Source organism: Mobula birostris, chromosome 8 (assembly GCF_030028105.1).
Source record: "Mobula birostris isolate sMobBir1 chromosome 8, sMobBir1.hap1, whole genome shotgun sequence".
NCBI lineage: Eukaryota > Metazoa > Chordata > Chondrichthyes > Myliobatiformes > Myliobatidae > Mobula > Mobula birostris.
In genome coordinates, this window is record NC_092377.1 from 58198872 (window position 1) to 58223274 (window position 24403).

The 24403-nt window shown below is 40.1% G+C and overlaps 1 protein-coding gene across 2 annotated transcripts in view; it reads left to right on the forward strand.

The window, feature by feature from the left end:
* Positions 1-24403, forward strand: part of cfap36 (cilia and flagella associated protein 36) — a 112391-nt gene that overhangs the window by 54081 nt on the left and 33907 nt on the right. For both annotated transcript variants that reach the window (XM_072265262.1, XM_072265263.1), the window contains exon 6: positions 17517-17691. In XM_072265262.1, the coding sequence (XP_072121363.1) occupies positions 17517-17691 (175 nt within the window). The remainder of the gene's footprint in view (positions 1-17516; positions 17692-24403) is intronic.

Here is a 24403-nt window from a genome sequence, read left to right on the forward strand (position 1 = left end):
CACTGCAAACTGCTATTGAGGCAAAATCTGCAAAAACATCAAAGGCATTAAGATACACCAAATCAGGTCCAGCAGTGGAACGATGGTGACTCAAGTGCAATGCACGGACTCAACACCCGGTGAGACAGTGGAGAATTCCAGCCAGGAAATGCTCCACAGAGCTGAAGATCTCTCCACACCTGACCCGCTCCAGTGCCAAAGAAGAGACCAAGTGAGAGCCCCCTCTGGCACCCTAATCCACTCATCAAGGCAAGCGAGGATCAGATGGCCTAAATCATCAGATAGTGTATCTTGGAAGCAGTTCAATGACAACCTGGATTGCATCCTGAAAACTACATTGGTAGGACCTGTCTACAGGAAAATCGACTCCCTCACAGCCATTGTGTTCAACTTTGCCAAAGAACGATTCACCCAATGGAGAAGAAAGGGGACCTTAAACCATCACAGCAACTAAACAGGAGGGAAAGGGAGATTCACCACCTGAGAAGCGAGATAAAGACCCTGAACAAACAAATCAAAAACAGTTCCCCTGATGAAAAAGAAGGTGTCAAAGATCTAACCAGCAAACTGCAGGAACAGCTGCACATGCTCAGGAAGGTGGAGCAGCAGTGAAAGCAAAGACGGGAGAGAGAGAGAAGGAGAGCACAGGTTGTTAAAAACCCATTCAGGTTCACCAGGACTCTTCTCAGCCAGTGAAAAACTGGCACCCTAACCTGCTCAAAGCAGGAGGTGGAAGAATTTCAGTGGGAATCGATTCAAAGAGAGAGTGAGCTTCACACAGGTCGCGGAGAAGCGTTTTAAAAAGGAGCATTTCGTGAGGCTCAGAACATTAGTGGCAGACCAGTCAATTCAAAGAGAGAGTGAGCTTTGCACAAGTCGGGGAGAAGTGTGCAGACACAGTAGCTTATCATCGTGCAAGGAGACTGAGAAAGCTCTGAAGTAAAAGAGAGACACTGTCTAGCGGAGTGGTTTTTGGAGTGATGCAAGTCAGAGTAGAAGGGCTTTGGCGAGGACAGGCCTAGGCGAGGTAGGTTACTTTTTTTCTCCCCTCTAACAAAAATAGTGGGTATGACTGCAAGGCCAGTTTTCTGTTCTCGGTGTCAGATGTGGGATGTCCGGGAGATTTCAGCCTCCCTGATGGCCACATCTGCGCTAGGTGCATCGAGCTGCAGCTCTTTAGAGACCGAGTTAGGGAGCTGGAGCTGCAGCTCGATGACCTTCGGGTTGTTAGGGAGAATGAGGAGGTGATAGACAGGAGCTATAGGCAGGTAGTCATCCCGGGGCCAAAGGACACAGATAAGTGGGTGACCGTCAGGAGAGGGAAGGGAGGGTGTCAGGTAGTGGAGAGCACCCCTGTGGTTGTCCCCCTCCATTTTGAGTTAGGAATACAGGAAGTTAGGAAGGAAGCTGAGAAGCAGAACTTCTTGGGATTGCTGCCTGTGCCATGCGACAGTGAGTATAGGAGTAGCATGAGGTGGAGGATAAATGTGTGGCTGAAGGATTGGAGCAGGGGGCAGGGATTCAGATTTTTGGATCAGTCGGACCTCTCCTGGGGCTGGTGTGACCTGTACAAAAAGGATGGGTTGCACTTGAATCTGAGAAGGACCAATATCCTGGCAGGGAGGTTTGCTAATACTTTTGGGGAGGGTTTAAACTAGATTTGCAGGGGGATGGGAACCAAAGTGAAGAAGCAGAGGATGGGGAGGTTGGAGCACAAGTAGAGACAACTGATAGGGAGTTCATGAGGAAGTATAGGCAGATGTTAGAACAAAGATGCACGGAGACTGCACTGGTCTGTAAATGGAGTAGCAGTTTTGTTCCTTTCCCCCTAGTTTAAACCTTGAATTTAAAATTTTTATTTGCTGATTCTTGAAGGGGAACAATATGTCTATGTCTACGAGGAGTGGGAAGAACTTGTCTGAACCTAGTGATAAAGGTAATGGGAAAGGAAAGATCTGATGAAATGCCATCGTGGGCTGAAGATATGGTTCGGACACTGAATTCAATTAACGATCAGAATGGGTCAATTAAAGACCAACTAGAAAAGAATAGTACTGAAATGAAGTCATTTCTGGGAAAACTTAAAGACCTGGAAACTCAAGTTATTACACATGAAAAGGAATTGATGATAACTAAGCAAAAATTGTTTGAAACTACAACTAGTTTGGAAAGATATCAAAATAAGATTATAGACCTGGAAACTAGGTCTCACCGAAGGAATATACGAATTGTTGGGCTGCAAGAAGGAGCTGAAGGTGGAGATTTAACTGCTTACTTTGGTAAGTTTTTTCATACCTTATTTCCTACCATATTATCACAGCTGCCTACTATAGAAAGAGTGCACAGAGCTTTTACTTTGAAATCTAAAGATCCAAATAAACCAAATTCTGTTTTGGTTTGTTTTCATCACTTTAAAATTAAAGATCAAATAATGCGACAGGCAAGAAAACAGAGAGTTTTTAGATTTAAGGCATCTGAGCTCGGTTTCTATGAGGATTATCCAAAGGAGGTAATGGAACAAAGATCAAAATTTGCTCTGGTAATGAAACAGACATATGATAAGAAACTGTTCCCTTCCTTGCATTACCCAACAAGAACTGAAGTTATTACTCCTAATTCTTCTCCTCGTACATCTTTTGATCCTAAAGTTGCACTGGTGTTTGTTCAAACTATACTTGCTGCAGCTGCCGAATGAACTGTCTTGGGAAGGCTGCTTGGTTATCTGTATATTATTGGCATTTCAGAAAGAAGATTTATGATGATTACTTGGATATTTCACTGACAGAATATTAAAAGAAGATAAGGGGATTTGTTCATTACAGGTTTCCCCCGCCATCCGAAGGTAGAGTGTTCCTATGAAACGGTTCGTAAGCAGGAATATCGTAAAGCGAAGAAGCAATTACCAGTTATTTATATGGGAAAAATTTGTGAGCATTCGCAGACCCCAAAATAACCTACCAAATCATGCCACATAACACATAAAACCTAAAATAGCAGTAACATATAGTAAAAACAGGAATAATATGATAAATACACAGCCTATATAAATTAGAAGTACTTCTCTACAACGATTGCCTGCACTGTTCTCCGTAGCAAAAATCTCACGCAAACGCTCTTGGCAAAACATGGCGCAAGCGCCGTCGGCAGAAAATCTCATGCATGCGCTCTTGGCAAAACACTCTCTCCAGTAACCTTCAAGCTATGAAGCTGCCAAATCATACCAAATAACACATAAAAATACACAGCCTACATAAAGTAGAAATAATGTATGTACAGTGTAGTATCACTTAGCGGAATTAGGAAGTCAGCGCCGAGCACACTGATGATGGTGTGTTAGGCTGAGTTGTCGGAGGTTGGAGTGGTGCAGTGGCCCCTACCCTCCAGGCCGCCGACTGATACCAATACGCAAAGCATGCAGGGGTACAGCGGTAGCCGGGACGCACCCAGCACATCTTTAAGAAAAGAGCCAAAATAAACAAGCTAATTAGTTAGGTGCCGCCCGGCACGTAAATGTCGGCCCAGATCAGAGGCAATTGCCAATTACATAGAGCAAGTGAAATCGGCAATCGCTTCTGATCCGGGCTGACATTCACGTGCCAGGTGGCACCTAATTAATTAGCTTGTTTATTTTGGCTTTTTTTCTTATAGACGTGCTGGGTACCTCCCGGCTACCGCTGCATTCTCCGCAAATTGGTATCTGTCGGCGGCCCGGAGGTTGGGACCACTGGGGTGTCATCTCATCGTCGATCAGGGCAGGCCGGTCATCTTCTTCTATGTCTGCCTGCCTCAGTGTTGAAGGTCGAGGTTCGTCGTCTGCTGTGGCTGATGTGGAAGGCTTGAAAAACGACTAGCCTCGCGCATTTTTCTACCATACAGTTCTTTGTAAACCATCTTGCAAATATGCCCTAAGCCAACTTACCCTTTCAAAATTAAAGTCGTACTTTATCATTGCAGCGAAAATCTCACGCAGTGGCCTCACGTTCAGTTCCTGGATGACTTCACTTTCGCTACTACATTCGGTTTTGATTGTTATCCTTTGCTCTTCCAATTGCATCAGCTCTTCATCTATCAGTTCTTGGTCATGGGATGCCAAAACCTCTTCAACATCGTCTTCGTCAACTTCCAGAAGCCAAACTCACTTTGTCCTTACTTTGTTCACCACGATCGAAACGCTTAATTATGTCTAGTTTTACACTAAGTGTAACAACCTTACGAGCTCTTTTAGGCTTTTCTGATACCTTAGAACTCATCTTGCAAACAACTGCTCACAGGCATGTGTTTAAGCAATGCCGATGAGAATGCCGTTCCCGGGGAGGAGTGGCTGCTCAGGGTGCGCGCTGCCTTTTTTCGCGCACTGCTTTTTTCGTAATAGTGAAAACACTTTCTATTAGCGAAAACAGGTAACTAATGTAGGTCTTTCGTAATAGCGAGGTTTCCTAAAGGGAACGTTCAAAAAGCGGGGGACACCTATATTGCATATCATTGTTTTTTTTGGAAAGAAGATCTATGGTTCAAGTATGACTGTTTAAATGGTTATTCGGACATTCAACTGAGAAAAAGAAGATAAAGGGACTTGTTCCTTTAACCTAATATCTGGTTTAATTTTTTTTTTGTTTCTTTCTTAATTAATTAATTGGTAGTTTTTTCCTACTAATGGGGCTATCTTTTATATATATATATATATAGATTTAGGGGAGGGTTCAATTACTTATACAATATTACTAGTTGGTATTTTTGAAAATTTAGTTGGGTTAAATATGCTATTAACTTCTGTTTTGCTTTAGTATAGCGTCTTATAACTGAATTTAAGGTTTTTTTTAGGCATTTAATGTTAAATTTTAAATGGCACTGGTTTTTCTTTTTAAGAGATAACATTATTTTGGTTGTTGTTTAAAAAAAGATTAAGTATAAACATCGGATAGTTTGTAGATGCTGGAATGTAAACACTTTCCTATGCTGAGACTTTGTTGTTCCTCTTACAAGGTCAGTGGGTTTTGTTTTTGTTTAAACTAGGGGGAGGGAGAGAAGATCTTTAAAAATTTATTTGTACAGACAGAGCAGTCCGTGGCTTCGTATTCTATCGTAGGGTGCCTGCTTTTTTTCGGGCTATGGGGGGAGGGGAGGGGTTAGAGTTAGGAGCTTTTTCCCAATGGGTGGTTCCGGAGCATGCGTGTTTTCTATATGGTTGTATTCTTCATTGTCGCCATTTTTGATCATCCCGTATTGGTATGTGCTCTGCGCATGTGTAAAGTAGAATAAAATTATAGTATGGTATTTAAATGGATTAATGTAATAAGTTGGAATGTACGTGGTTGGAATCATCCTATCAAACGAAAAAAGACTTAAAATCATTAACCGATTCCAACCTGATATAATTTTTGCCCAAGAGACACATATCAGGGCGGGAGATCAAGATAGATTTTTTGGATGGTGGAGGGTTTTGCAATTTCACTCCACTTCTCAGAGTAAAACTAAGGGAGTGTCCATCTTTACTAAATCCAGTATATTTACTCAAGAGGATATTGAGTCAGATTCTAATGGTAGATTTTTAATTGTTAAAGGAGTAATCTGTAACAGAAAAGTTGTTTTGGTCAATTTGTACGGTCCTAACTTAGATGATCCTTTTTTTTAAAAAGGTATTTGCTTTACTGCTTGATTTAAGTGAATATATGTTGATAATGGGTGGGGATTTTAACTGTTGTTTAAATCCTTTGATTGACAGGAGCTCAACCAATCAGCGACTTCTAAATTGTTCCACGTCACGTATTAACTCCTTTTTGACTGATTTTGGATTGATTGAATTATGGAGATATTTACACCCTGATAACAGAGAATATTCTTTTTTTTCACGTTTATAAAAAAATTCGAGTATCGATTATATTATAATCGATCCTCGCTTCTTGCCTAGTGTTAAGAATTGTGAATATGACACTATTGCTATATCTGATCATGCGCCTCTGAGTTTGTCTTTGGAATTTGATGATGTCAGTCTTGCCTGCCCACCATGGTGCATGTCTCAGACAATATTGCAGAACTCTGACTTTGTCAGCTTCATTGGAACCCAGACAAAAGAATTTTTTTCTTTTTAATGAGAAAGGGGGTACATCTAAATTAATCATATGGGATACATTTAAAGCATTTTTACATGGTCAGATCATTTCTTATTCAGCTAAGCTTAAAGAACAGACTAAAGTGGAATTAGATAAGATTTCAAAACAAATTAAAGACTTAGATAATATTTATGCAATCTCCCCTAATATTGATTTATTCAAACAAAGGGTGGAACTTCAATCACAATATAATCTATTATTAACTCATCCTATTGAAGGCTACTTGCTTAAGCTAAAGAGCCAATTTTATATGTTCGGAGATAAAAATAACAAGCTGCTTGCATTTCAATTAAAAACGGCCAGAGCCAAAAGGCAAATTTTGAAAATCCGTGGGAAAGATGGTACCCTGGCTTGGGAATATGAAGAAATTAATAAGATTTTTCAAGATTTTTATACTGAACTTTATAAATCTCAGTGTCCAGTAGATTCTTCTAAAATGAATGTGTTCTTACAAAAGATTGTTTTTCCTCAAATTTCTGTTGAGGATCAAAAAATTCTTGATGCCCAAGTTACTGAAGCCGAAATTCATAAAGCTATTTTTTTCAATACAATCTGGTAAGGCCCTTGGACTTGATGGCTATCCTGTAGAATTTTATTTAAAAAATTGGAAAATTGCTTTCTCCGTATATGTTGGAAATGTTTAAGGATTCTTTTATGAAAGGTGATTTACCCTCTACTTTTTATGAGGTTTCTATTTCTTTAATTCTTAACAAGGATAATGATCCTACTGATTGTGCCTCATATAGACCTATTTTATTATTGAATCTCGATGCTAAGATTCCGTCAAAGATAATGGCCAATCAGTTGGAGAATATTTTGGGTAAAATTATTTTTAAAGATCAAACAGGCTTTATAAAGGGTCATTAATCTTTTTCAAATGTTCGGAGATTATTTAACATTATATATTTGTCCTCTTTTAAAACTTCACAATGCGTCATCTCTTTGGATGCTGAAAAAGCGTTCGATCGAGTCGAATGGAAATATTTATTTAATGTTTTAGAGAAATTTGGTTTTGGTGTTAATTTTAATAATTGGATTAGAATGATATATGAAACCCCTATTGCTACCGTTATTACTAATAATTGTAGATCCCCTTTTTTCAGCTTTCACGGGGGACAAGACAAGGTTGTCCATTAAGTCCTTTGTTATTTAATTTAATACCAGAACCCCTTGCTATTGCTCTTCGTGAAGCTAAAGATATTTATGGGGTTTTTGTGAATGAGACCACTCATAAGATTTCTCTTTACGCTGATGATTTACTGGTTTATATATCCAATCCCGAGCAATCTGTTCCTGCCTTGCTAAAATTATTTAATAAATTTGGGGATTTTTCAGGATATAAAATAAATTTTAGTAAAAGTGAACTGTTTCCTTTAAATGAATTTGTTTCTATATATGATAATACTTCTTCCAAAGTCACGGATTCCTTTAGATATTTAGGTGGTATAATCACTAAAAAATATAAGGATCTTTATAAAACTAATCTTGTTCCCTTGGTAGATTCTATGAAGTATTTATTTAGTAGATGGAACCCACTTACATTTTCACTTGTTGGTCGCATCCATTTAGTCAAAATGATGATTTTACCAAAATTTTTATATTTATTTCAGAATATCCCTGTTTTCCTGACTATGTAGTTTTTTGATCGGATTGATTCTATTATTTTATCTTTTATTTGGAATAATAAAAGACCAAGAATTAGTAAATTTCACTTACAAAAGTTGAAATATATTTATTTCAGAATATCCCTGTTTTTCTGACTAAGAAGTTTTTTGATCGGATTGATTATATTATTTTATCTTTTATTTGGAATAATAAAAGACCAAGAATTAGTACTTTTCACTTACAAAAGGATGGCGGTCTCGCTTTGCCTAATTTAAGAATGTATTACTGGGCTGTTAATGTGCGATATATGTCCTTTTGGTTACACTGGGTTGTTAAGAACGATCGGCCAATTTGGGTAGATTTGGAATTGAAAGCTGTGAAACAGTTTTATTCAACTTTGTTATTGGGAGCTGCTTTACCTATACAATTAGCTAAAGCTGCTAATTTAAATTTATACCCTGTGATTAAGCATTCTTTACAAACTTGGCTCCAGTTCTGTAATTATTTTAATCTTAAAAGATTTAAACTTGTAGTTTAATTCATGGAAATTACTTTTTTAAGCCTTCTTTGAGTGATCCATTTTTTTTACTTTGGAAAAATAAAGGTATTAATTCTTTTCTGGATTTATTTAAAGAAGATAGACTGATGTCTTTTGAACAATCAGTTGATAAATATTCTCTTTCATATTCACACTTTTTACAATACCTTCAAGTTAGACATTTCTTACATGAGAAATCTCCTTAGCGCAAGGGATTTAGATGGGGTGGAGTTTGTTAGGTGTGTTCAGGAAGGTTTCCTGACACAATATATAGATAAGCCAACTAGAGGAGAGGCTATACTTGATCTATAATTGAGAGATGAACCTGGTCAGGTGTCAGATCTCTTGGTGGGAGAGCATTTTGGAGGTAGTGACCACAACTCTATCTCCTTCACCATTGTGCTGAAGAGGGATAGCAGTAAACAACTTGGGAAAACATTTAATTGGGGTAGGGGGAAATATGATGCTATTAGGCAGGAACTTGGGTGCAAATGTTCTCAGGGAAATGCACACCAGAAATGTGACAAATGTTCTGGGAAACATGTGCATGGGGTCGGAGGAGGTAGGTGAGGTACTTAATGAATACTTTGCTTCAGTATTCACCAGGGAAAAAGACTTTGGCAATTGTAAGGATGACTTACAGCGGACAGAAATGCTTGAGCATATAGACATTAAGAAAGAGGATGTGCTGGAGCTTTTGAAAAACATTAAGTTAGGTAAGTCACCGGGACGAGATGAGATATACCCCAGGCTACTGTGGGAAGCAGGGAAGAGATTGCTGAGCCTCTTGTGATAATCTTTGCATCATCAGTAGGGATGAGAGAAGTACTGGAGGATTGGAGGGTTGCAAATGTTGTTCCCTTGTTCAAGAAAGGGAGTGGCGATAACTCAGGAAATCATAGACCAATGAGTCTGACTTCACTGGTGAGCGAGTTGTTGGAGAAGATCATGAGAGGCAGGATTTATGAGCATTTGGAGAGATATAATTTGATTAGGAATAGTCAGCATGGCTTTGACAAGGGAAGGTCATGACTTACGAGCCTGATTGAATTCTTTGAGGATGCAACAAAACATTGATGAAGGTAGAGTAGTGGACGTAGTGTATAGGGTTTTCAGTAAGACATTTGATAAGGTTCCCCATGCAAGGATCATTCAGAAAGTAAGGAGGCATGTGATCTACGGAGACCTTGCTTTGTGGATCCAGAATTGGCTTGCCCACAAAAGGCAAAGGGTGGTTGTAGACGGGTCATATTTTACATGGAGAGTGTTGACCAGTGGAGTTTCGCAGGAATCTGTTCTGGGACCCCCTCCTCATTGTGGTTTTTATAAATGACCTGGATGAAGAAGTAGAAGGGTGGGTTAGTAAGTTTGCTGATGACACAAAGGTTGGGGATAATCTGGTGGGTTGTCAGGGGTTACAGCAGGACATCGATAGGGTGCAGAACTGGGCTGAGAAGTGGCAGATGGACTTCAACCCAGATAAGTGTGAACTGGTTCATTTTGGTAGATCCAATTTGAACACAGAATATAATATTAATGGTAAGACTCTTGGCAGTATGGAGGATCTGAGAGATTCTGGAGTCCATGTCCACAGGACACTCAAAGCCGCTATGCAGGTTGACAGTGTTGTTAAGAAGGCGAATGATGTGCTGGCATTCATCAACCATGGGATTGAGTTCAAGACCTGTGAGGTAATGTTACAGCTACAGTATATAAGACCTTGGTCAGACCCCACTTGGAGTGTTGTGTTCAGTTCTGTTCACCTCACTACAGGAAGGATGTGGATACTATAGAGAGAGTGCAGAGGAGATTTACAAGGATGTTGCCTGGGTGGAGGGCATACCTTATGAGAATAGGTTGAGTGAATTTGGCCTCTTCTCCTTGGAGCGATGGAGGATGAGAGGTGGCTTGATAGAGGTGTATAATATGATGAGGGGCATTAATTATGTGGATAGCCAGAGGCTTTTTCCCAGGACGGAAATGGCTAACACAAGGGACCATAGTTTTAAGGTGCTTGGAAATAGGTACAGGGGATGTCAGGGGTGAGTTTTTCACACAGATGGTGGGTGTGTGGATTGTATTGTTGGCGTTGGTGGTGGAAACAGATACAATATGGTCTTTTAGATAGGTACATGGAGCTCAGAAAAAATAGAGGGCTATGTGCTAGAGTAGGTTACATGGTCAGCACAACATTGTGGGCCGAAGGGCCTGTAGATTTTTTAAAAAATCACACAGCAATCCCTGTAGGAATCAGGGAGTAAAATTCAATCCAAAAGTCCCCCAACCAAGGATCCCAGCAACTTAACTGAATGAGGCAGAGCACATGTGGCAGGAGGTCCAGGGTATCATCAAGAGCACAAAGTCATCTGCCACTCCAGGACCAAGTGATATACCCTACAAGGTACAGAAGAAATAACAAAACTCCTCAGGAGGTTGTGGAAGATAATGAGGAAGGTTTGGACTAAAGGCTCTATCCCACCAAGCTGGAAAATGGCTGAAGGATACTTTGTTCCCAAGGGAGAAGATTTCTCCATAATCATCCAGTTGAGGACAATGTCCCTCCTTAGTGTGGAGCATCAGATATTCATCTTGGTGCTTGCAAGAAAGCTGATCTCTTACTTAATGCAGAACCACTATATTAATCCAGAAATATATATCCATCCAGAAAGGTGTCAGCCTGGGTTTTTCTGGGTAGCTTGAACACACCTCAATAATCAGCCAGGCCAGGCAAAAAAAAAAGGCGACTTCACAGTTGTCTGGTTAGACCTAGGCAATGCCTACGGATCAATTCCACACTTGTTCATCCAGATTGGACGGGTCCACTAACGTATCCTGCTAGTTACATGAGACATGATCACCCGCTACTTAGGAGGATTCAAGCTAAGCTACGCTTCAGTCCACTTTACAATCAGGTGGCAAGAATTCCAAAGAGGAATCCGACTGGCTGTAGCATCTCCCCCATCTTGTTTGTCATGGGAATGAACCTCATCATATCAGCAGCAGCAGACGTAACCCAAGACCCAGTGTTGGAGCCCAGCATCCAATGACTAATATGGGGGTTCATGGATGACATCACAGTAATCACTGTAACTCATATCCAAGCAAGATGGGTATTGGAAACCCTGGACAACGTAGCTACCTGGTCCAGGATGACCTTCAAGGCCAGGAAGACCTGATGCCTGGTGATCAAAAAGGACAAGGTTACTAGCAAGTTCAGTCATCAAGTACAGGGAGAAGTCATTTCATCCATAGAGGACAATCTAGTAAAGTGTCTTGGAAAGTGGTTTAATGATGGACAGCGCCAACTGTAAAATAAACTGAAGAGTGGCTGAAGAATGCGGTAGTCGTGGGGGATTCCATAGTCAGGGGAACAGACAAGAGATTCTGTGAGCCTGATAGAGATACCCGCATGGTGTGTTGCCTCCACGTGCCAGGGTACGGGTTGTCTCGGATGAATATTCTGAAGGGGGAGGGTGAGCAGCCAGTTGTCTTGGTACATGTTGGTACCAATGACATAGATAGGACAAAGGAGGAGGTCCTGAAGAGAGATTTCCAGGAGTTAGGAAGGAAGCTGAGAAGCAGGACCTCTAGGGTAGTAATCTCGGGATTGCTACCTGTGCCACGTGCTAGCGAGGGCAAGAGTAGTAGGATCAGGCAGATGAATGCGTGGCTGAGAGACTGGTGCAGGGGGCAGGGCTTCAGATTCTTGGATAATTGGGATCTTTTCTGGAGGAAGTATGACCTGTTCAAAAAGGACAGGTTACACCTGAACCCGAAGGGGACCAATATCCTGGCGGGAAAGTTTAATAGAGCTGTTAGGGAGGTTTAAACTAATTTGGCAGGGGGATGGGAACCGGAATGACAGCGGAGGAAGGGAGAACAGAAATAAATCTAAGATAGTGAGCAGTAAAGATGTCAGGAAAGACAGGCAGGTGATGGGGCAAATTTGTAGCCAATGGGATGAGTTGCAGTGCAATAAAGTTGCAGTGAAATCAAAGCGAAAAGTACTAAATACTGGTCTTAAGGTGTTATACTTAAATGCAAGCAGCATAAGGAATAAAGTGGATGATCTTGTCGTACAGCTACAGATTGGCAGGTATGATATTGTGGCCATCACTGAGATGTGGCTAAAGGATGCATGTCTCTGGGAGCTGAACGTCCAAGGATACACGCTGTATCGGAAGGATAGGAAGGTAGGCAGAGGGGGAGGCGTGGCTTTATTGGTAAGAAATGTTATTAAATCATTAGAAAGAAGTGATATAGGATCGGAAGGTGCAGAATCTTTATGGGTTGAGCTAAGAAATTGCAAGGGTAAAAGGACCCTGATGGCAGTTATTTATAGGCCTCCAAACAGCTGCAGGGATGTGGACTACAAATTACAACAGGAAATAGAAAAGGCTTGTCAGAAGGGCAGTGTTATGATAACTGTGGGGGATTTTAACATGCGAGTGGATTGGGAAAATCAGGTCGGCACTGGATCTCAAGAGAGAGAACTCGTAGAGTGTCTGCGAGATGGCTTTTTAGAACAGCTTGTTATTGAGCCCACTAGGGGATCGGCTGTACTGGATTGGGTAGTGTGTAATGAACCAGAGGTGATTAGAGAGATTGAGGTGAAGGAACCCTTAGGAGGCAGTGATCATAACATGATTGAGTTCACTGTGACATTTGAAAAAGAGAAGCCGAAATCTGACATGTCGGTATTTCAGTGGAGTAAAGGAAATTACAGTGGCATGAGAGAGGAACTGGCCAAAGTTGACTGGAAAGGGACACTGGCGGGAAAGACGGCAGAGCAGCAGTGGCTGGAGTTTATGCGAGAAGTGAGGAAGGTGCAAGACAGGTATATTCCAGAAAAGAAGAAATTTTTGAATGGAAAAAGGATGCAACTGTGGTTGACAAGAGAAGTCAAAGCCAAAGTTAAAGCAAAGGAGAGCGCATACACGAAGAAAAAATTACTGGGAAGACAGAGGATTGGGAAGTTTTTAAAACCTTACAAAAGGAAACTGAGAAGGTTATTAAGAGAGAAAAAGATTAACTATGAAAGGAAGCTAGCAAATAATATCAAAGAGGATACTAAAAGCTTTTTCAAGTATATAAAGAGTAAAAGACAGGTGAGAGTAGATATAGGACCGATAGAAAATGATGCTGGAGAAATTATAATGGGAGATAAGGAGATGGCAGAGGAACTGAACGAGTATTTTGCATCAGTCTTCACTGTGGAAGACATCAGCAGTATACCGGACACTCAAGGGTGGCAAGGAAGAGAAGTGTGCGCAGTCACAATTACGACAGAGAAAGTACTCAGGAAGCTGAATAGTCTAAATGTAGATAAATCACCCAGACCAGATGGAATGCACCCGCGTGTTCTGAAGGAAGTAGCTGTGGAGATTGCGAAGGCATTAGCGATGATCTTTCAAAAGTCGGTAGATTTTGGCATGGTTCCGGAGGACTGGAAGATTGCAAATGTCACTCCGCTATTTAAGAAGGGGGCAAGGAAGCAAAAAGGAAATTATAGACCTGTTAGCTTGACATCAGTGGTTGGGAAGTTGTTGGAGTCGATTGTCAAGGATGAGGTTACAGAGTACCTGGAGGCATATGACAAGATAGGCAAAACTCAGCATGGATTCCTTAAAGAAAAATCCTGCCTGACAAACCTATTACAATTTTTTGAGGAAATTACCAGTAGGCTAGACAAGGGAGATGCAGTGGATGTTGTATATTTGGATTTTCAGAAGGCCTTTGACAAGGTGCCACACATGAGGCTGCTTAACAAGATAAGAGCCCATGGAATTACAGGAAAGTTACATACGTGGATAGAGCGTTGGCTGATTGGCAGGAAACAGAGAGTGGGAATAAAGGGATCCTATTCTGGTTGGCTGCCGGTTACCAGTGGTGTTCCACAGGGATCAGTGTTGGGGCTGCTTCTTTTTACATTGTACATCAACGATTTGGATTATGGAATAGATGGCTTTGTGGCTAAGTTTGTTGACGATACGAAGATAGGTGGAGGGGCTGGTAGTGCTGAGGAAACGGAGAGTCTGCAGAGAGACTTGAATAGATTGGAAGAATGGGCAAAGAAGTGGCAAATGAAGTACAATGTTGGAAAGTGTATGGTTATGCACTTTGGCAGAAGTAATAAACGGGCAGACTATTATTTAAATGGGAAAAGAATTCAAAGTTCTGAGATGCAACGGGACTTGGGAGTCCTTTCACAGGATACCCTTAAGGTTAACCTCCAGGTTGAGTCGGTAGTGAAGAAGGCGAATGCAATGTTGGCATTCATTTCTAGAGGAATAGAGTATAGGAGCAGGGATGTGATGTTGAGGCTCTATAAGGCGCTGGTGAGACCTCACTTGGAGTACTGTGCGCAGTTTTGGTCTCCTTATTTATTTAAGAAAGGATGTGCTGACGCTGGAGAAGGTGCAGAGAAGATTCACTGGAATGATTCCGGGAATGAGAGGGTTAACGTATGAGGAACATTTGTCCGGTCTTGGACTGTATTCCTTGGAGTTTCGAAGAATGAGGGGAGACCTTATAGAAACATTTCGAATGTTGAAAGGCATGGACAGAGTGGATGTGGCAAAGTTGTTTCCCATGATGGAGGAGTCTAGTACGAGAGGGCATGACTTAAGGATTGAAGGGCGCCCATTCAGAACAGAAATGCAAAGAAATTTTTTTAGCCAGAGGGTGGTGAATCTATGGAATTTGTTGCCACAGGCGGCAGTGGAGGCCAAGTCATTGGGTGTATTTAAGGCAGAGATTGATAGGTATCTGAGTAGCCAGGGCATCAAAGGTTATGGTGAGAAGGCAGGGGAGTGGGACTAAATGGGAGAATGGATCAGCTCACGATAAAATAGCGGAGCAGACTCGATGGGCCGAATGGCTGACTTCTGCTCCTTTGTCTTATGGTCTTATGGTCTAAGAAGATTGATAAAACCAGATTCCCTGACAAATTTAAGACATGGCTGTACCAACATGCTCTTCTATCAAGCCTCCTCTGGCTTTTCACAGTGCACGAGTTCCCCTTGATCACTGTAGAAGGCATCGAGAGGAAAGTCAACAAGCACCTGCGGAGTTGGTTGGGGATTCCCCCAATTTTTTTTCAGTGGGGCTCTACATAAGATCAGGTCAGCTACGGCTCCCATTGTCATCGATAGGGGAGGAGTTCAAGGTGGCAAAGTGTAGAGTTATGTTAACACTGAGAGGCTCTGATGACAAGCTAATAAACCAAGCAGTAGTCACGACAAGATCGGGCCAAAAGTGGGTTGCCATCTTAGCCATAGACCAGGCAGTCAGATCCCTGCAATTGAGAGACATCATTGGCAACCCATGCCTGGGATGGTAAGGCCTCAGCTCCGCACACATCCAACGATTGGGGAGAGCGACTGCAAGGGATGGGTGTGACATGGTCCAGGCAGAGATACGGAACCGTGAGGATGAAAGGCGGGTATTGAAGGCAGTAGAGTTGGGGGTCACAGGGCACCTGGATGAAAGGGGATCTAGCAGACAGAATGTGTCTCCTTCCTGAGCGGTATGACAGCTGCGTGGTCCCATGGTGTTCATACTTGCGTACTATTGTTTGTACAGATGAACATGGTACCTTCAGGCGTTTGGAAATTGCACAAGGATGAACCAGACTTGACATCATTTTCTGACCTCAATCCAATAGAAAATTTGTGGGCAGAACTGAAAAAACGTGTGCGAGCAAGGAGGCCTACAAACCTGACTCAGTTACACCAGTTCTGTCTGGAAGAATGGTACAAAATTCCAGCAACTTACTGTGAGAAGCTTGTGGAAGACTACCCAAAACGTTTGAACCAAGTTAAACAAATTTAAAGGCAATGCTACCAAATACTAACAAAGTGTATGTAAACTTCTGACCCACTGGGAAAGTGATGAAAGAAATAAAAACTGAAATAAATCATTCTCCCTACTATTATTCTGACATTTCACATTCTTAAAATAAAGTAGTGATCCTAACTGACCTAAGACAGGGAATGATTTCTAGGACTAAATGACAGGAATTGTGAAAAACTGAATTTAAATGTATTTGGCTAAGGTGTATGTAAACTTCTGACACTTCTACTGTATGTCTTGCCTGCCAAGCAGAGTGAGTGACCTCCCAGGTCAGGAAGGAAATTATCCCACAAGAGTAAAAAAAAATCCTAAATCTTTAGGCCTGAAAGGGATAATTTAAAATTTACTATGCTGTGAATGTCTATATAGTTGTTGTGTTATATAGTATAATGCATATATAATTGAGATGCGTTCTATATTCAGTTGGAGTTTATGGCTACACAGAAAGGAATGTTGTCTATTTAATATATCAGTAATATTTGAGTAAAATTGTAAATATATTGGTTGATTAAGCATTCTTTGTTTGCTTAAATAATTCATTAAAACTCTGGTTAGGCCACACTTGGAGTACTGTGTCCAGTTCTGGTCACCTCACTATAGGAAGGATGTGGAAGCATTGGAAAGGGTACAGAGGAGATTTACCAGGATGCTGCCTGGTTTAGAGAGTATGCATTATGATCAGAGATTAAGGGAACTAGGGCTTTACTCTTTGGAGAGAAGGAAGATGAGAGGAGACGTGATAGAGGTGTACAAGATAATAAGAGGAATAGATAGAGTGGATAACCAGTGCCTCCTCCCCAGGGCACCACTGCTTAATACACGAGGACATGGCTTTAAGGTAAGGGGTGGGAAGTTCAAGGGGGATATTAGAGGAAGGTTTTTTACTCAGAGAGTGGTTGGTGCGTGGAATGCACTGCCTGAGTCAGTGGTGGAGGCAGATACACTAGTGAAACTTAAGAGACTACTAGACAGGTACATGGAGGAATTTAAGGTGGGGGCTTATATAGGGGGCAGGGTTTGAGGGTCGGCACAACATTGTAGGCCGAAGGGCCTGTAATATGCTGTACTATTGTATGTTCTATGTTCTAAAGGTCATATATGAAAGTAAGTGAATGGTATACGTCATTACATCATAAGTGTGTGCCTCACTTAAAAGAAATGAAGCACACATATTTATCCCTAGCTCAGTGTTTTTCTTATGGTTAGTTTTATGTTTTAACAGTTATAAAACATAGCAATTAGATATGCACTGACTGTTTTGTGCAGTTAATTTCAGTATTAAGACCACTTTTTTATTAATTTCATTACATATTTGTCTCTCCCCATTCCTTCCATTGTAAGGTGACAGCACTTTCAATTTGTTATTTTATTTTCATCCTTTTTTGATAATCTCTTTATCTCTTACCTAGACAATCTAAAGATGAATATGAACAAGAGATGGCAAAAAGATGTGCTGTAGAAACAGGAGCCAAAGGTGGAGCAGTAATACAAAGTGAATTAGAGAAAGCAATCGTGGAAAATGCAGAAGAAGAAGCAGCACGACTATCCAGACAACACCAACGAGGAAAAAAGAATTTGGAACGGGTAATAACATTTCCTTGCTCTGCGCTTCAGGTGAAATGTGCCATCATATTAAATGGATATCTACTGCAAATTTTAAGAAGTCACTTGTGATTTTTTTTTTTGAATGGGAAAAATGCCTGAATATCACTTCTCATGGTTTTCCCATTAAGCTCACAGTAAGTTGTCCAGAGACTGATATGCTTACCAATGGAGATTTCAAGCACACAGTTTGATATGGTACGCTTTTCATGTGAGCATAGCAAGCTACAAGGAGGTTTTCAAATAATCAGATTGAAGAACCTTCCCTGAAACAAGCTCACTAAAGAGCAGGAGGGAGAAGAAAATGGGATATGTAACTTCAGTAGGAAATTAAATGAAGATTGAAAGTTGTGCATGGATCTAAGTCATTAAGTACTACAAAATCATGAAAATATTTTTTAATTGCAATTTGAATTTTCATTAAATACGATTCCATGTACATTTTTTTTAGAGCCAGAGTGGTTATGCTGTTGAAAGTTCAATTATTCCTCTATATATAACCTTCAGAGAAGCCTTTCTCAACCTTTTTGCCCTGGAGGAACCCTTGAAATAATATTCAGGTCTCAGAGAACCCCAGCATAAAAAATATTATATCTACAGCTCACAGCATGTCAGCATGATCAGTAAGCTATAGATATAATAATCCAAAAATAATTGTCAATCCTCTTTTGAGTACAGAATGAACTTTTAGCCAACCTTTCTTGAAGTTAATCTTTCTTTACCTTTCATAAATTAAAAAAAGCTTATAAGGCAAACATAATAAATTTCTCAATTCTGGTTCGAACTTGAAATAAGCTTACTTGGATTTCACCTTCAATGAAATGAGGTGATTTCTGTCCTTGCTCTTGATGCTTGTTAAACAAGAAAATGCTTGCTCACACATGTAAGGAGTTGAAAACTGCAGCAAAATGTTCATTACTTTCTCATGAATGGCAGCATACCTTTCTTTCACAGAAATCAAGAACTTGCCCTGGGCAGGTTAGTAAATCTCATCTTGAGTGCATGGTCAGAGTGCAGCTCACAAGGTTATTCTTCTTTTCTCAAAGTCAAGTTCTCAGGCTGAGCAGTAGATTTAGAGAAATGATCCCTCACCCAGTCATACACTTGCGTTGAAAGGAAGGAAAAATACTGTTCAATTTTGTTCTGCCGTTTTTCCAGGGGTGGTTTTTAATAAGACTCGAGACTTTCTGATATCCTCCTCACTCTCAAGCCCAAGTAGCAGTGGAAACATTTCACGATTTTCTTTTCCAACATAATTTTTCCAAAGATTCAGTTTCCTTTTAAGTCTAAGAATCTTGTCACTTGAAGTCACCTCCAGGGTCTTGGAGAGGCTTGTTCAACTAGTTCATGCGATGAAAAATTCTGTTAAGTAGGCTAATTTCTGCAGCCATTCTTCATCTTCAAAGCACTCGGCAAAACTGGCCTACTATTTTCTTGAAAGTACTCCTGCAATTCACCTTTCAGCTCAAAAACCCTATTGAGAGTTCTTCCTCTGCTAAAGTGCGCAAGTGGAACAGGTCAAAAGCTTTAAGTTCCTCGGGGTCAATATCACAGATGACCTGACTTGGTCCAACCAAGCAGAATCCACTGCCAAGAAGGCCCACCAATGCCTTTACTTCCTGAGAAAGCTAAAGAAATTTAGCCTGTCCCCTAAAACCCTCACTAATTTTTATAGATGCACCGTAGAAAGCATTCTTCAAGGGTGCGTCACAACCTGGTATGGAAGTTGTCCTGTCCAAGACCGGAAGAAGCTGCAGAAGATCGTGAACACAGCCCAGCACATCACACAAACCAATCTTCCATCCTTGGACTCACTTTATACCGCACACTGACGGAGCAGTGCTGCCAGGATAATCAAGGATACGACCCACATAGCCAACACACTTTTCATCCCTCTTCCCTCTGGGAGAAGGCTCAGGAGTTTGAAGACTCATACGGCCAGATTTGGCAACAGCTTCTTTCCAGCTGTCATAAGACTGCTGAACAGATCCTGACCCAGATCTGGGCTGTACCCTCCAAATATCGGGACTTGCCTCTCGGTTTTTTAGCGCTACCTTACTTTCTCTTTTCTATTTTCTATTTATGATTTATAATTTAAATTTTTAATGTTTACTATTGATTTGTACTCCAGGGAGCGCGAAGCGCAGAATCAAATATTGCTGTGATGATTGTATGCTCTAGTATCAATTGTTTGGCGACAATAAAGTATAAAGTAATTTATAAAGTCACCAGATTTCTATATGTAGCAGGAGATTGGTGTGCTCTCTTTCACATAGTTTTTTAAACATTCTCTAATGAAGTGGCCTTAAAGCTACTGAATAACTTGCTTCCTGAGACTTTTAACTGATTGTGATTTTATTTTCAAAAGCTTTAATCTGTTTGTTTTGTGATGCCAATAGCTGTTTGAAGTAATCAGCACTTTTACGTGTAATATGGCTGTGGTTTGTAGTTAGTGTCTTTTCAATTTTGCTGGAGCTATTGCTACATTTGTATTTTGTTTGCCACAGACTAGGCACAATGAAATAGGACAACTTGGATCATCAATCCATGTAAAACCTATTGATAAGTAGCTTTCATTGTAAAGACGTTTTTTTTTGTGAAGTTTGGGAGTTAATTCAGGAGGAAGAGGCTGGAAGTTGGGCGAGTCCATTCAATGCTCGGAAAACGCACTTCACCCTACTCATCTGCCTATTGTCCTCCCCTCTGTCCAATACTGCATTCACCATCAGCTACCGTACTCGTGGTGCAAAGTTAAAAAAATAATGTTTATTTTTTTAATCACGATCTCTCGCAGAACGCTAGGGTTCTGTGGAACCCTGCCTTAGAGTGACAATTTCAAATTACAAGTCTCCATTCATACCACTTTATTGTTAACAGAAACGTTCTGATTTTTCATTTTTGCAAAATCTTACCTATTTTTCCTTAGTATGACCAGAACTAACAGCCTCACTTAATAACATAGCAAATTCTGATCTATCATTTAGCTATATAACCATACACTTTTTATGTGAGATTAATTTTCTTAACTTTAAATTTTTCCCCTGTGTTTCCTGAATTTTATACCCTGAAATGATACAAGAATCAAAATCCACCTACACCATCAGTCATTTGTGCTAAATGTATCGTCATAATGGTGGCTATCTAGTGTGATCGATGAAGTTGAATTGCAAAAGCAAAGTACATTGCACACCTTTTACAATTTATGTATGCTAGTGCAGTGGACCAAGGGCAAATCTATATCCCATTGCTTGTGTTCTACAGTTCTATTGTTCTACAGTTGACAGCTGTACTCTCATAGAGGGATGGTCTCAGCAAGCAAATAAGTGAACCTAGGAACCCGAACAATTTAACTTGTTTTGCAGCATGGGTATCCACTGTAGCTTTCTCCAAGTATTGTGCAGAACACTGATGGAACCTGAAATAGTTATGATTTCCAGTACAACATTTTTACATATAGTGGTGCTAGAAAGTTTGTAAACCCTGTAGAATTTTCTCTATTTCTGCATAAGTATGGTCTAAAATGTGATCAGATCTTCACACAAGTCCTAAAACTAGATAAAGAGAACCCAATTAAATAAATAACACAAAAGATGATATACCTGTTCATTTATTTATTGAGAATAATGATCCAATATTACATGTATTTGTTGGAAAAAGTATGTGAACCTTTACTTTCAGTAACTGGTGTAACCCCTTCGAGCAACATTAATTTTAACCAAACGTTTCCAGTAATTGATCAGTCCTGTACATAGGCTTGAAGGAATTGTAGCCCATTCCAACTAACATAACTACTTCACCTCTGGGATGTTGGTGGGCTTCTTTGCATGAACTACTTGCTTCAGGTCCTTCCACAACATTTCTATAGGATTAAGGTCAGAACTTTGACTCGACCATTCCAAAACATGAATTTTCTTCTTTTTAAACCATTCTGTTGTTGACTTATTCTTGTATTTTGGATCATTGTCTTGTTGCATTATTCGACCTATTAAGCTTCAGGTAACGTACTGCTACCCTACACTCTCCTGTAAAATGTCTTGATACAATTTTGAATTCATTGTTCTCTCAATGATTGCAAGCTATCCAGGCTCTGAGACAGCAAAGCAGCCTCAAACAATGATGCTCCTTTCATCATGCTTCACAGTTGGGATCAGGTTTTGGTGTTGGTGTGCAGTGCCTTTTCTCCTGCAAACATAGCAATGAGCATTTCTGCCAAAAAGTTCATCTGTCTCATCTGTCCACAGAACAACATTCCAGAAGCATTATAGAACATCCAGATAGTCTTTTGTAGACTTGAGACATGCAGCAATGGTTTTTTTTTTGGAGAGCAGTAGTTTCCTCCATGGTGTCCTTCCACGAACACTATTCTTGTTCAGTCTTATGGTGGACACACAAACAGAGATTTCTGCAGGTCTTTTGCTGTTACAGTACCCGGGTTCTTTTTCACCTCCTTCAGCATTGCACGTTGTCCTACTGGTATGATCTTTGCAGGAGATCAGCAGGGAGAGTAGCAACAGTACTAAGTTTTCTCCATTTGTAGACAGTTTCTCTTCCTGTGGACTGATGTACACTCAGGTTTTTAAAAATGCTTTTGTAGCCTTTTCCAGCTTCAAGCATCTCTGCATTTCTTCTTCTAAGGTCTCTTTTGATTAAGGTATGGTTCACATAAACAGATCTTATTTGAGAAGGGCAGGCTCTGTCAGTAACCTGACTTTGTGTGTCTTTTTTTATAGTGCAGGGCACCCCTACAAGCCACACCTCCAATCTTATCTCCTTCGTTGGAACACCCGACTCCAAATAGCTCTGTAGAATGCATAATCTGAGAGGTTCACATACTTTTCCCTACAAATACATCTAATATTGGATAATTTTTCTCAATAAATAAATGAACAAGTATAAAGTTTAGTATTATTTATTTAATTGTGTTCTCTTTATCTAGTTTTAGGACTTGAGTGAAGATCTGATCACATTTTAGGTCATATTCGTACAGAAATAGAGGAATTTCTACAGGGTTCACAAACTTTCTAGCACCACTGTAGCCATTTGACAGTCTATGGGGTTCCCTTTGTCTTATAGGAAACAAATAGAGAGATGTTGTCTACCAAGTGAAATTTGTAAATTATTTTTTAATGATTAGAATATTTCAGGCTGTTGTCTTCTTTTGATCATAAGGTAAAGCGTAATGTAACTAACAAACAAAAATTATTTATATCAAATTATAGCACATTTTTGCAATATTCCAAGCACTTGTTCCCATTGAGCAGTCTGTTTAAACAAATAAACATTCTTGTTCATTGTCACACTATCATTTAACAGTTGCAGTGGATTTTTTGACAGCTGTAATTATATGCGATCAGTCTTCCTGGACCAGGCCTAATGCTTGAAGTTACTGCCCATGGTCCACGGCAGCTTGTACAATTTTGGTCCAGGATCTGAGGGCTACCTTCACTGACCATGAATTCAGAGTGGCAGTTAGGCCTTGGACAGCATAGCCTTGAAGCCTTGCCACTCTAATCCTCACAACAGGCTTTGAGAGAGGACAAAGCTGAAAGATGTACTTTGTTCCTGTCAAAGCTGTCAAAGATTTTAACAGTTTTTAAAATGCTCCTGAATTCTTTTTCATTAAAACAATTATATATAAATGTAACAATTATATAAACGTGTATGGAGGGCTATGATCCCAGTACGGGTTGATGAAAGTAGGTAGTTTAAATGGTTTTTGGCATGGACTAGATGGGCCGATGGGCCTGTTTCGGTACTGTACCTCTCTATGACTGAATGATTTAAAAAATATTTCTTTTGAAATATAATTGAAAACAGAAGAGCACTTAGAGATGATGAATATCATTAGATCAAAGTAACATAACTTTTGAAAAAACAACTGCTTACTTTTCTCTCTGCATCTTAATGTGTAGTCCTGGGATATCCATTGAAATCAGTGGGAACTCTGATCCTTTGTCTGGCCTGATGTTTGTGATGGATCAAAGATGTTTTTAAAGATTGTATTCGTTTCATTTATGTTGCAACTGCATCCACTATTTTGATATTTTTTATTAACCCTTCTACTTTTTCCCACTGTTAGATAAACAGAGTTATGACTAAATTATGTTCATAAATTAAATGGAATCCACATGCCAGGTTAATCTGTTTTTAATTTAATTAATTAATTTAGAGATACAGCACGGAATGGACCCATCTGGCCTTTCAAGCCACGCTGCCAGCATCCCACCGATTAACCCTAAACTAATCATGGAATGACCTATTAACCTATAACCGGTACACCTTTGGACTGTGGGAGGAAACCAGATCACCCGGAGGAAAGCCATGCATTCCACAGGGAGGATGTACCAACTCCTTGCAGAGGATGCTAGGATTGAACTCCAAGTTCTGACGCCCCAAGCTGCAAAAGTGTTGTGCTAACTGCAGCGCCACTGTGGCACCTTTTAATATTGCTTTCACATCATTAGATGATGGAATTAGCTGTGATCATGCAGATAAATGATCAGATTTGCAAAGTAAATCTGTCATTGAATGTATTGAATTTGCATAGCTAATAAATTATCAGCATCACAAGTTATTTAATGTATTTTACCAACCAAATTGATGAATAAGCTTTGGAAAATTTTAGAATTGAGAATTAATCCACTTGATAAAAGTAATTAAGATCACTGTCCACAAATAGTGAAGTTTAGAGTAA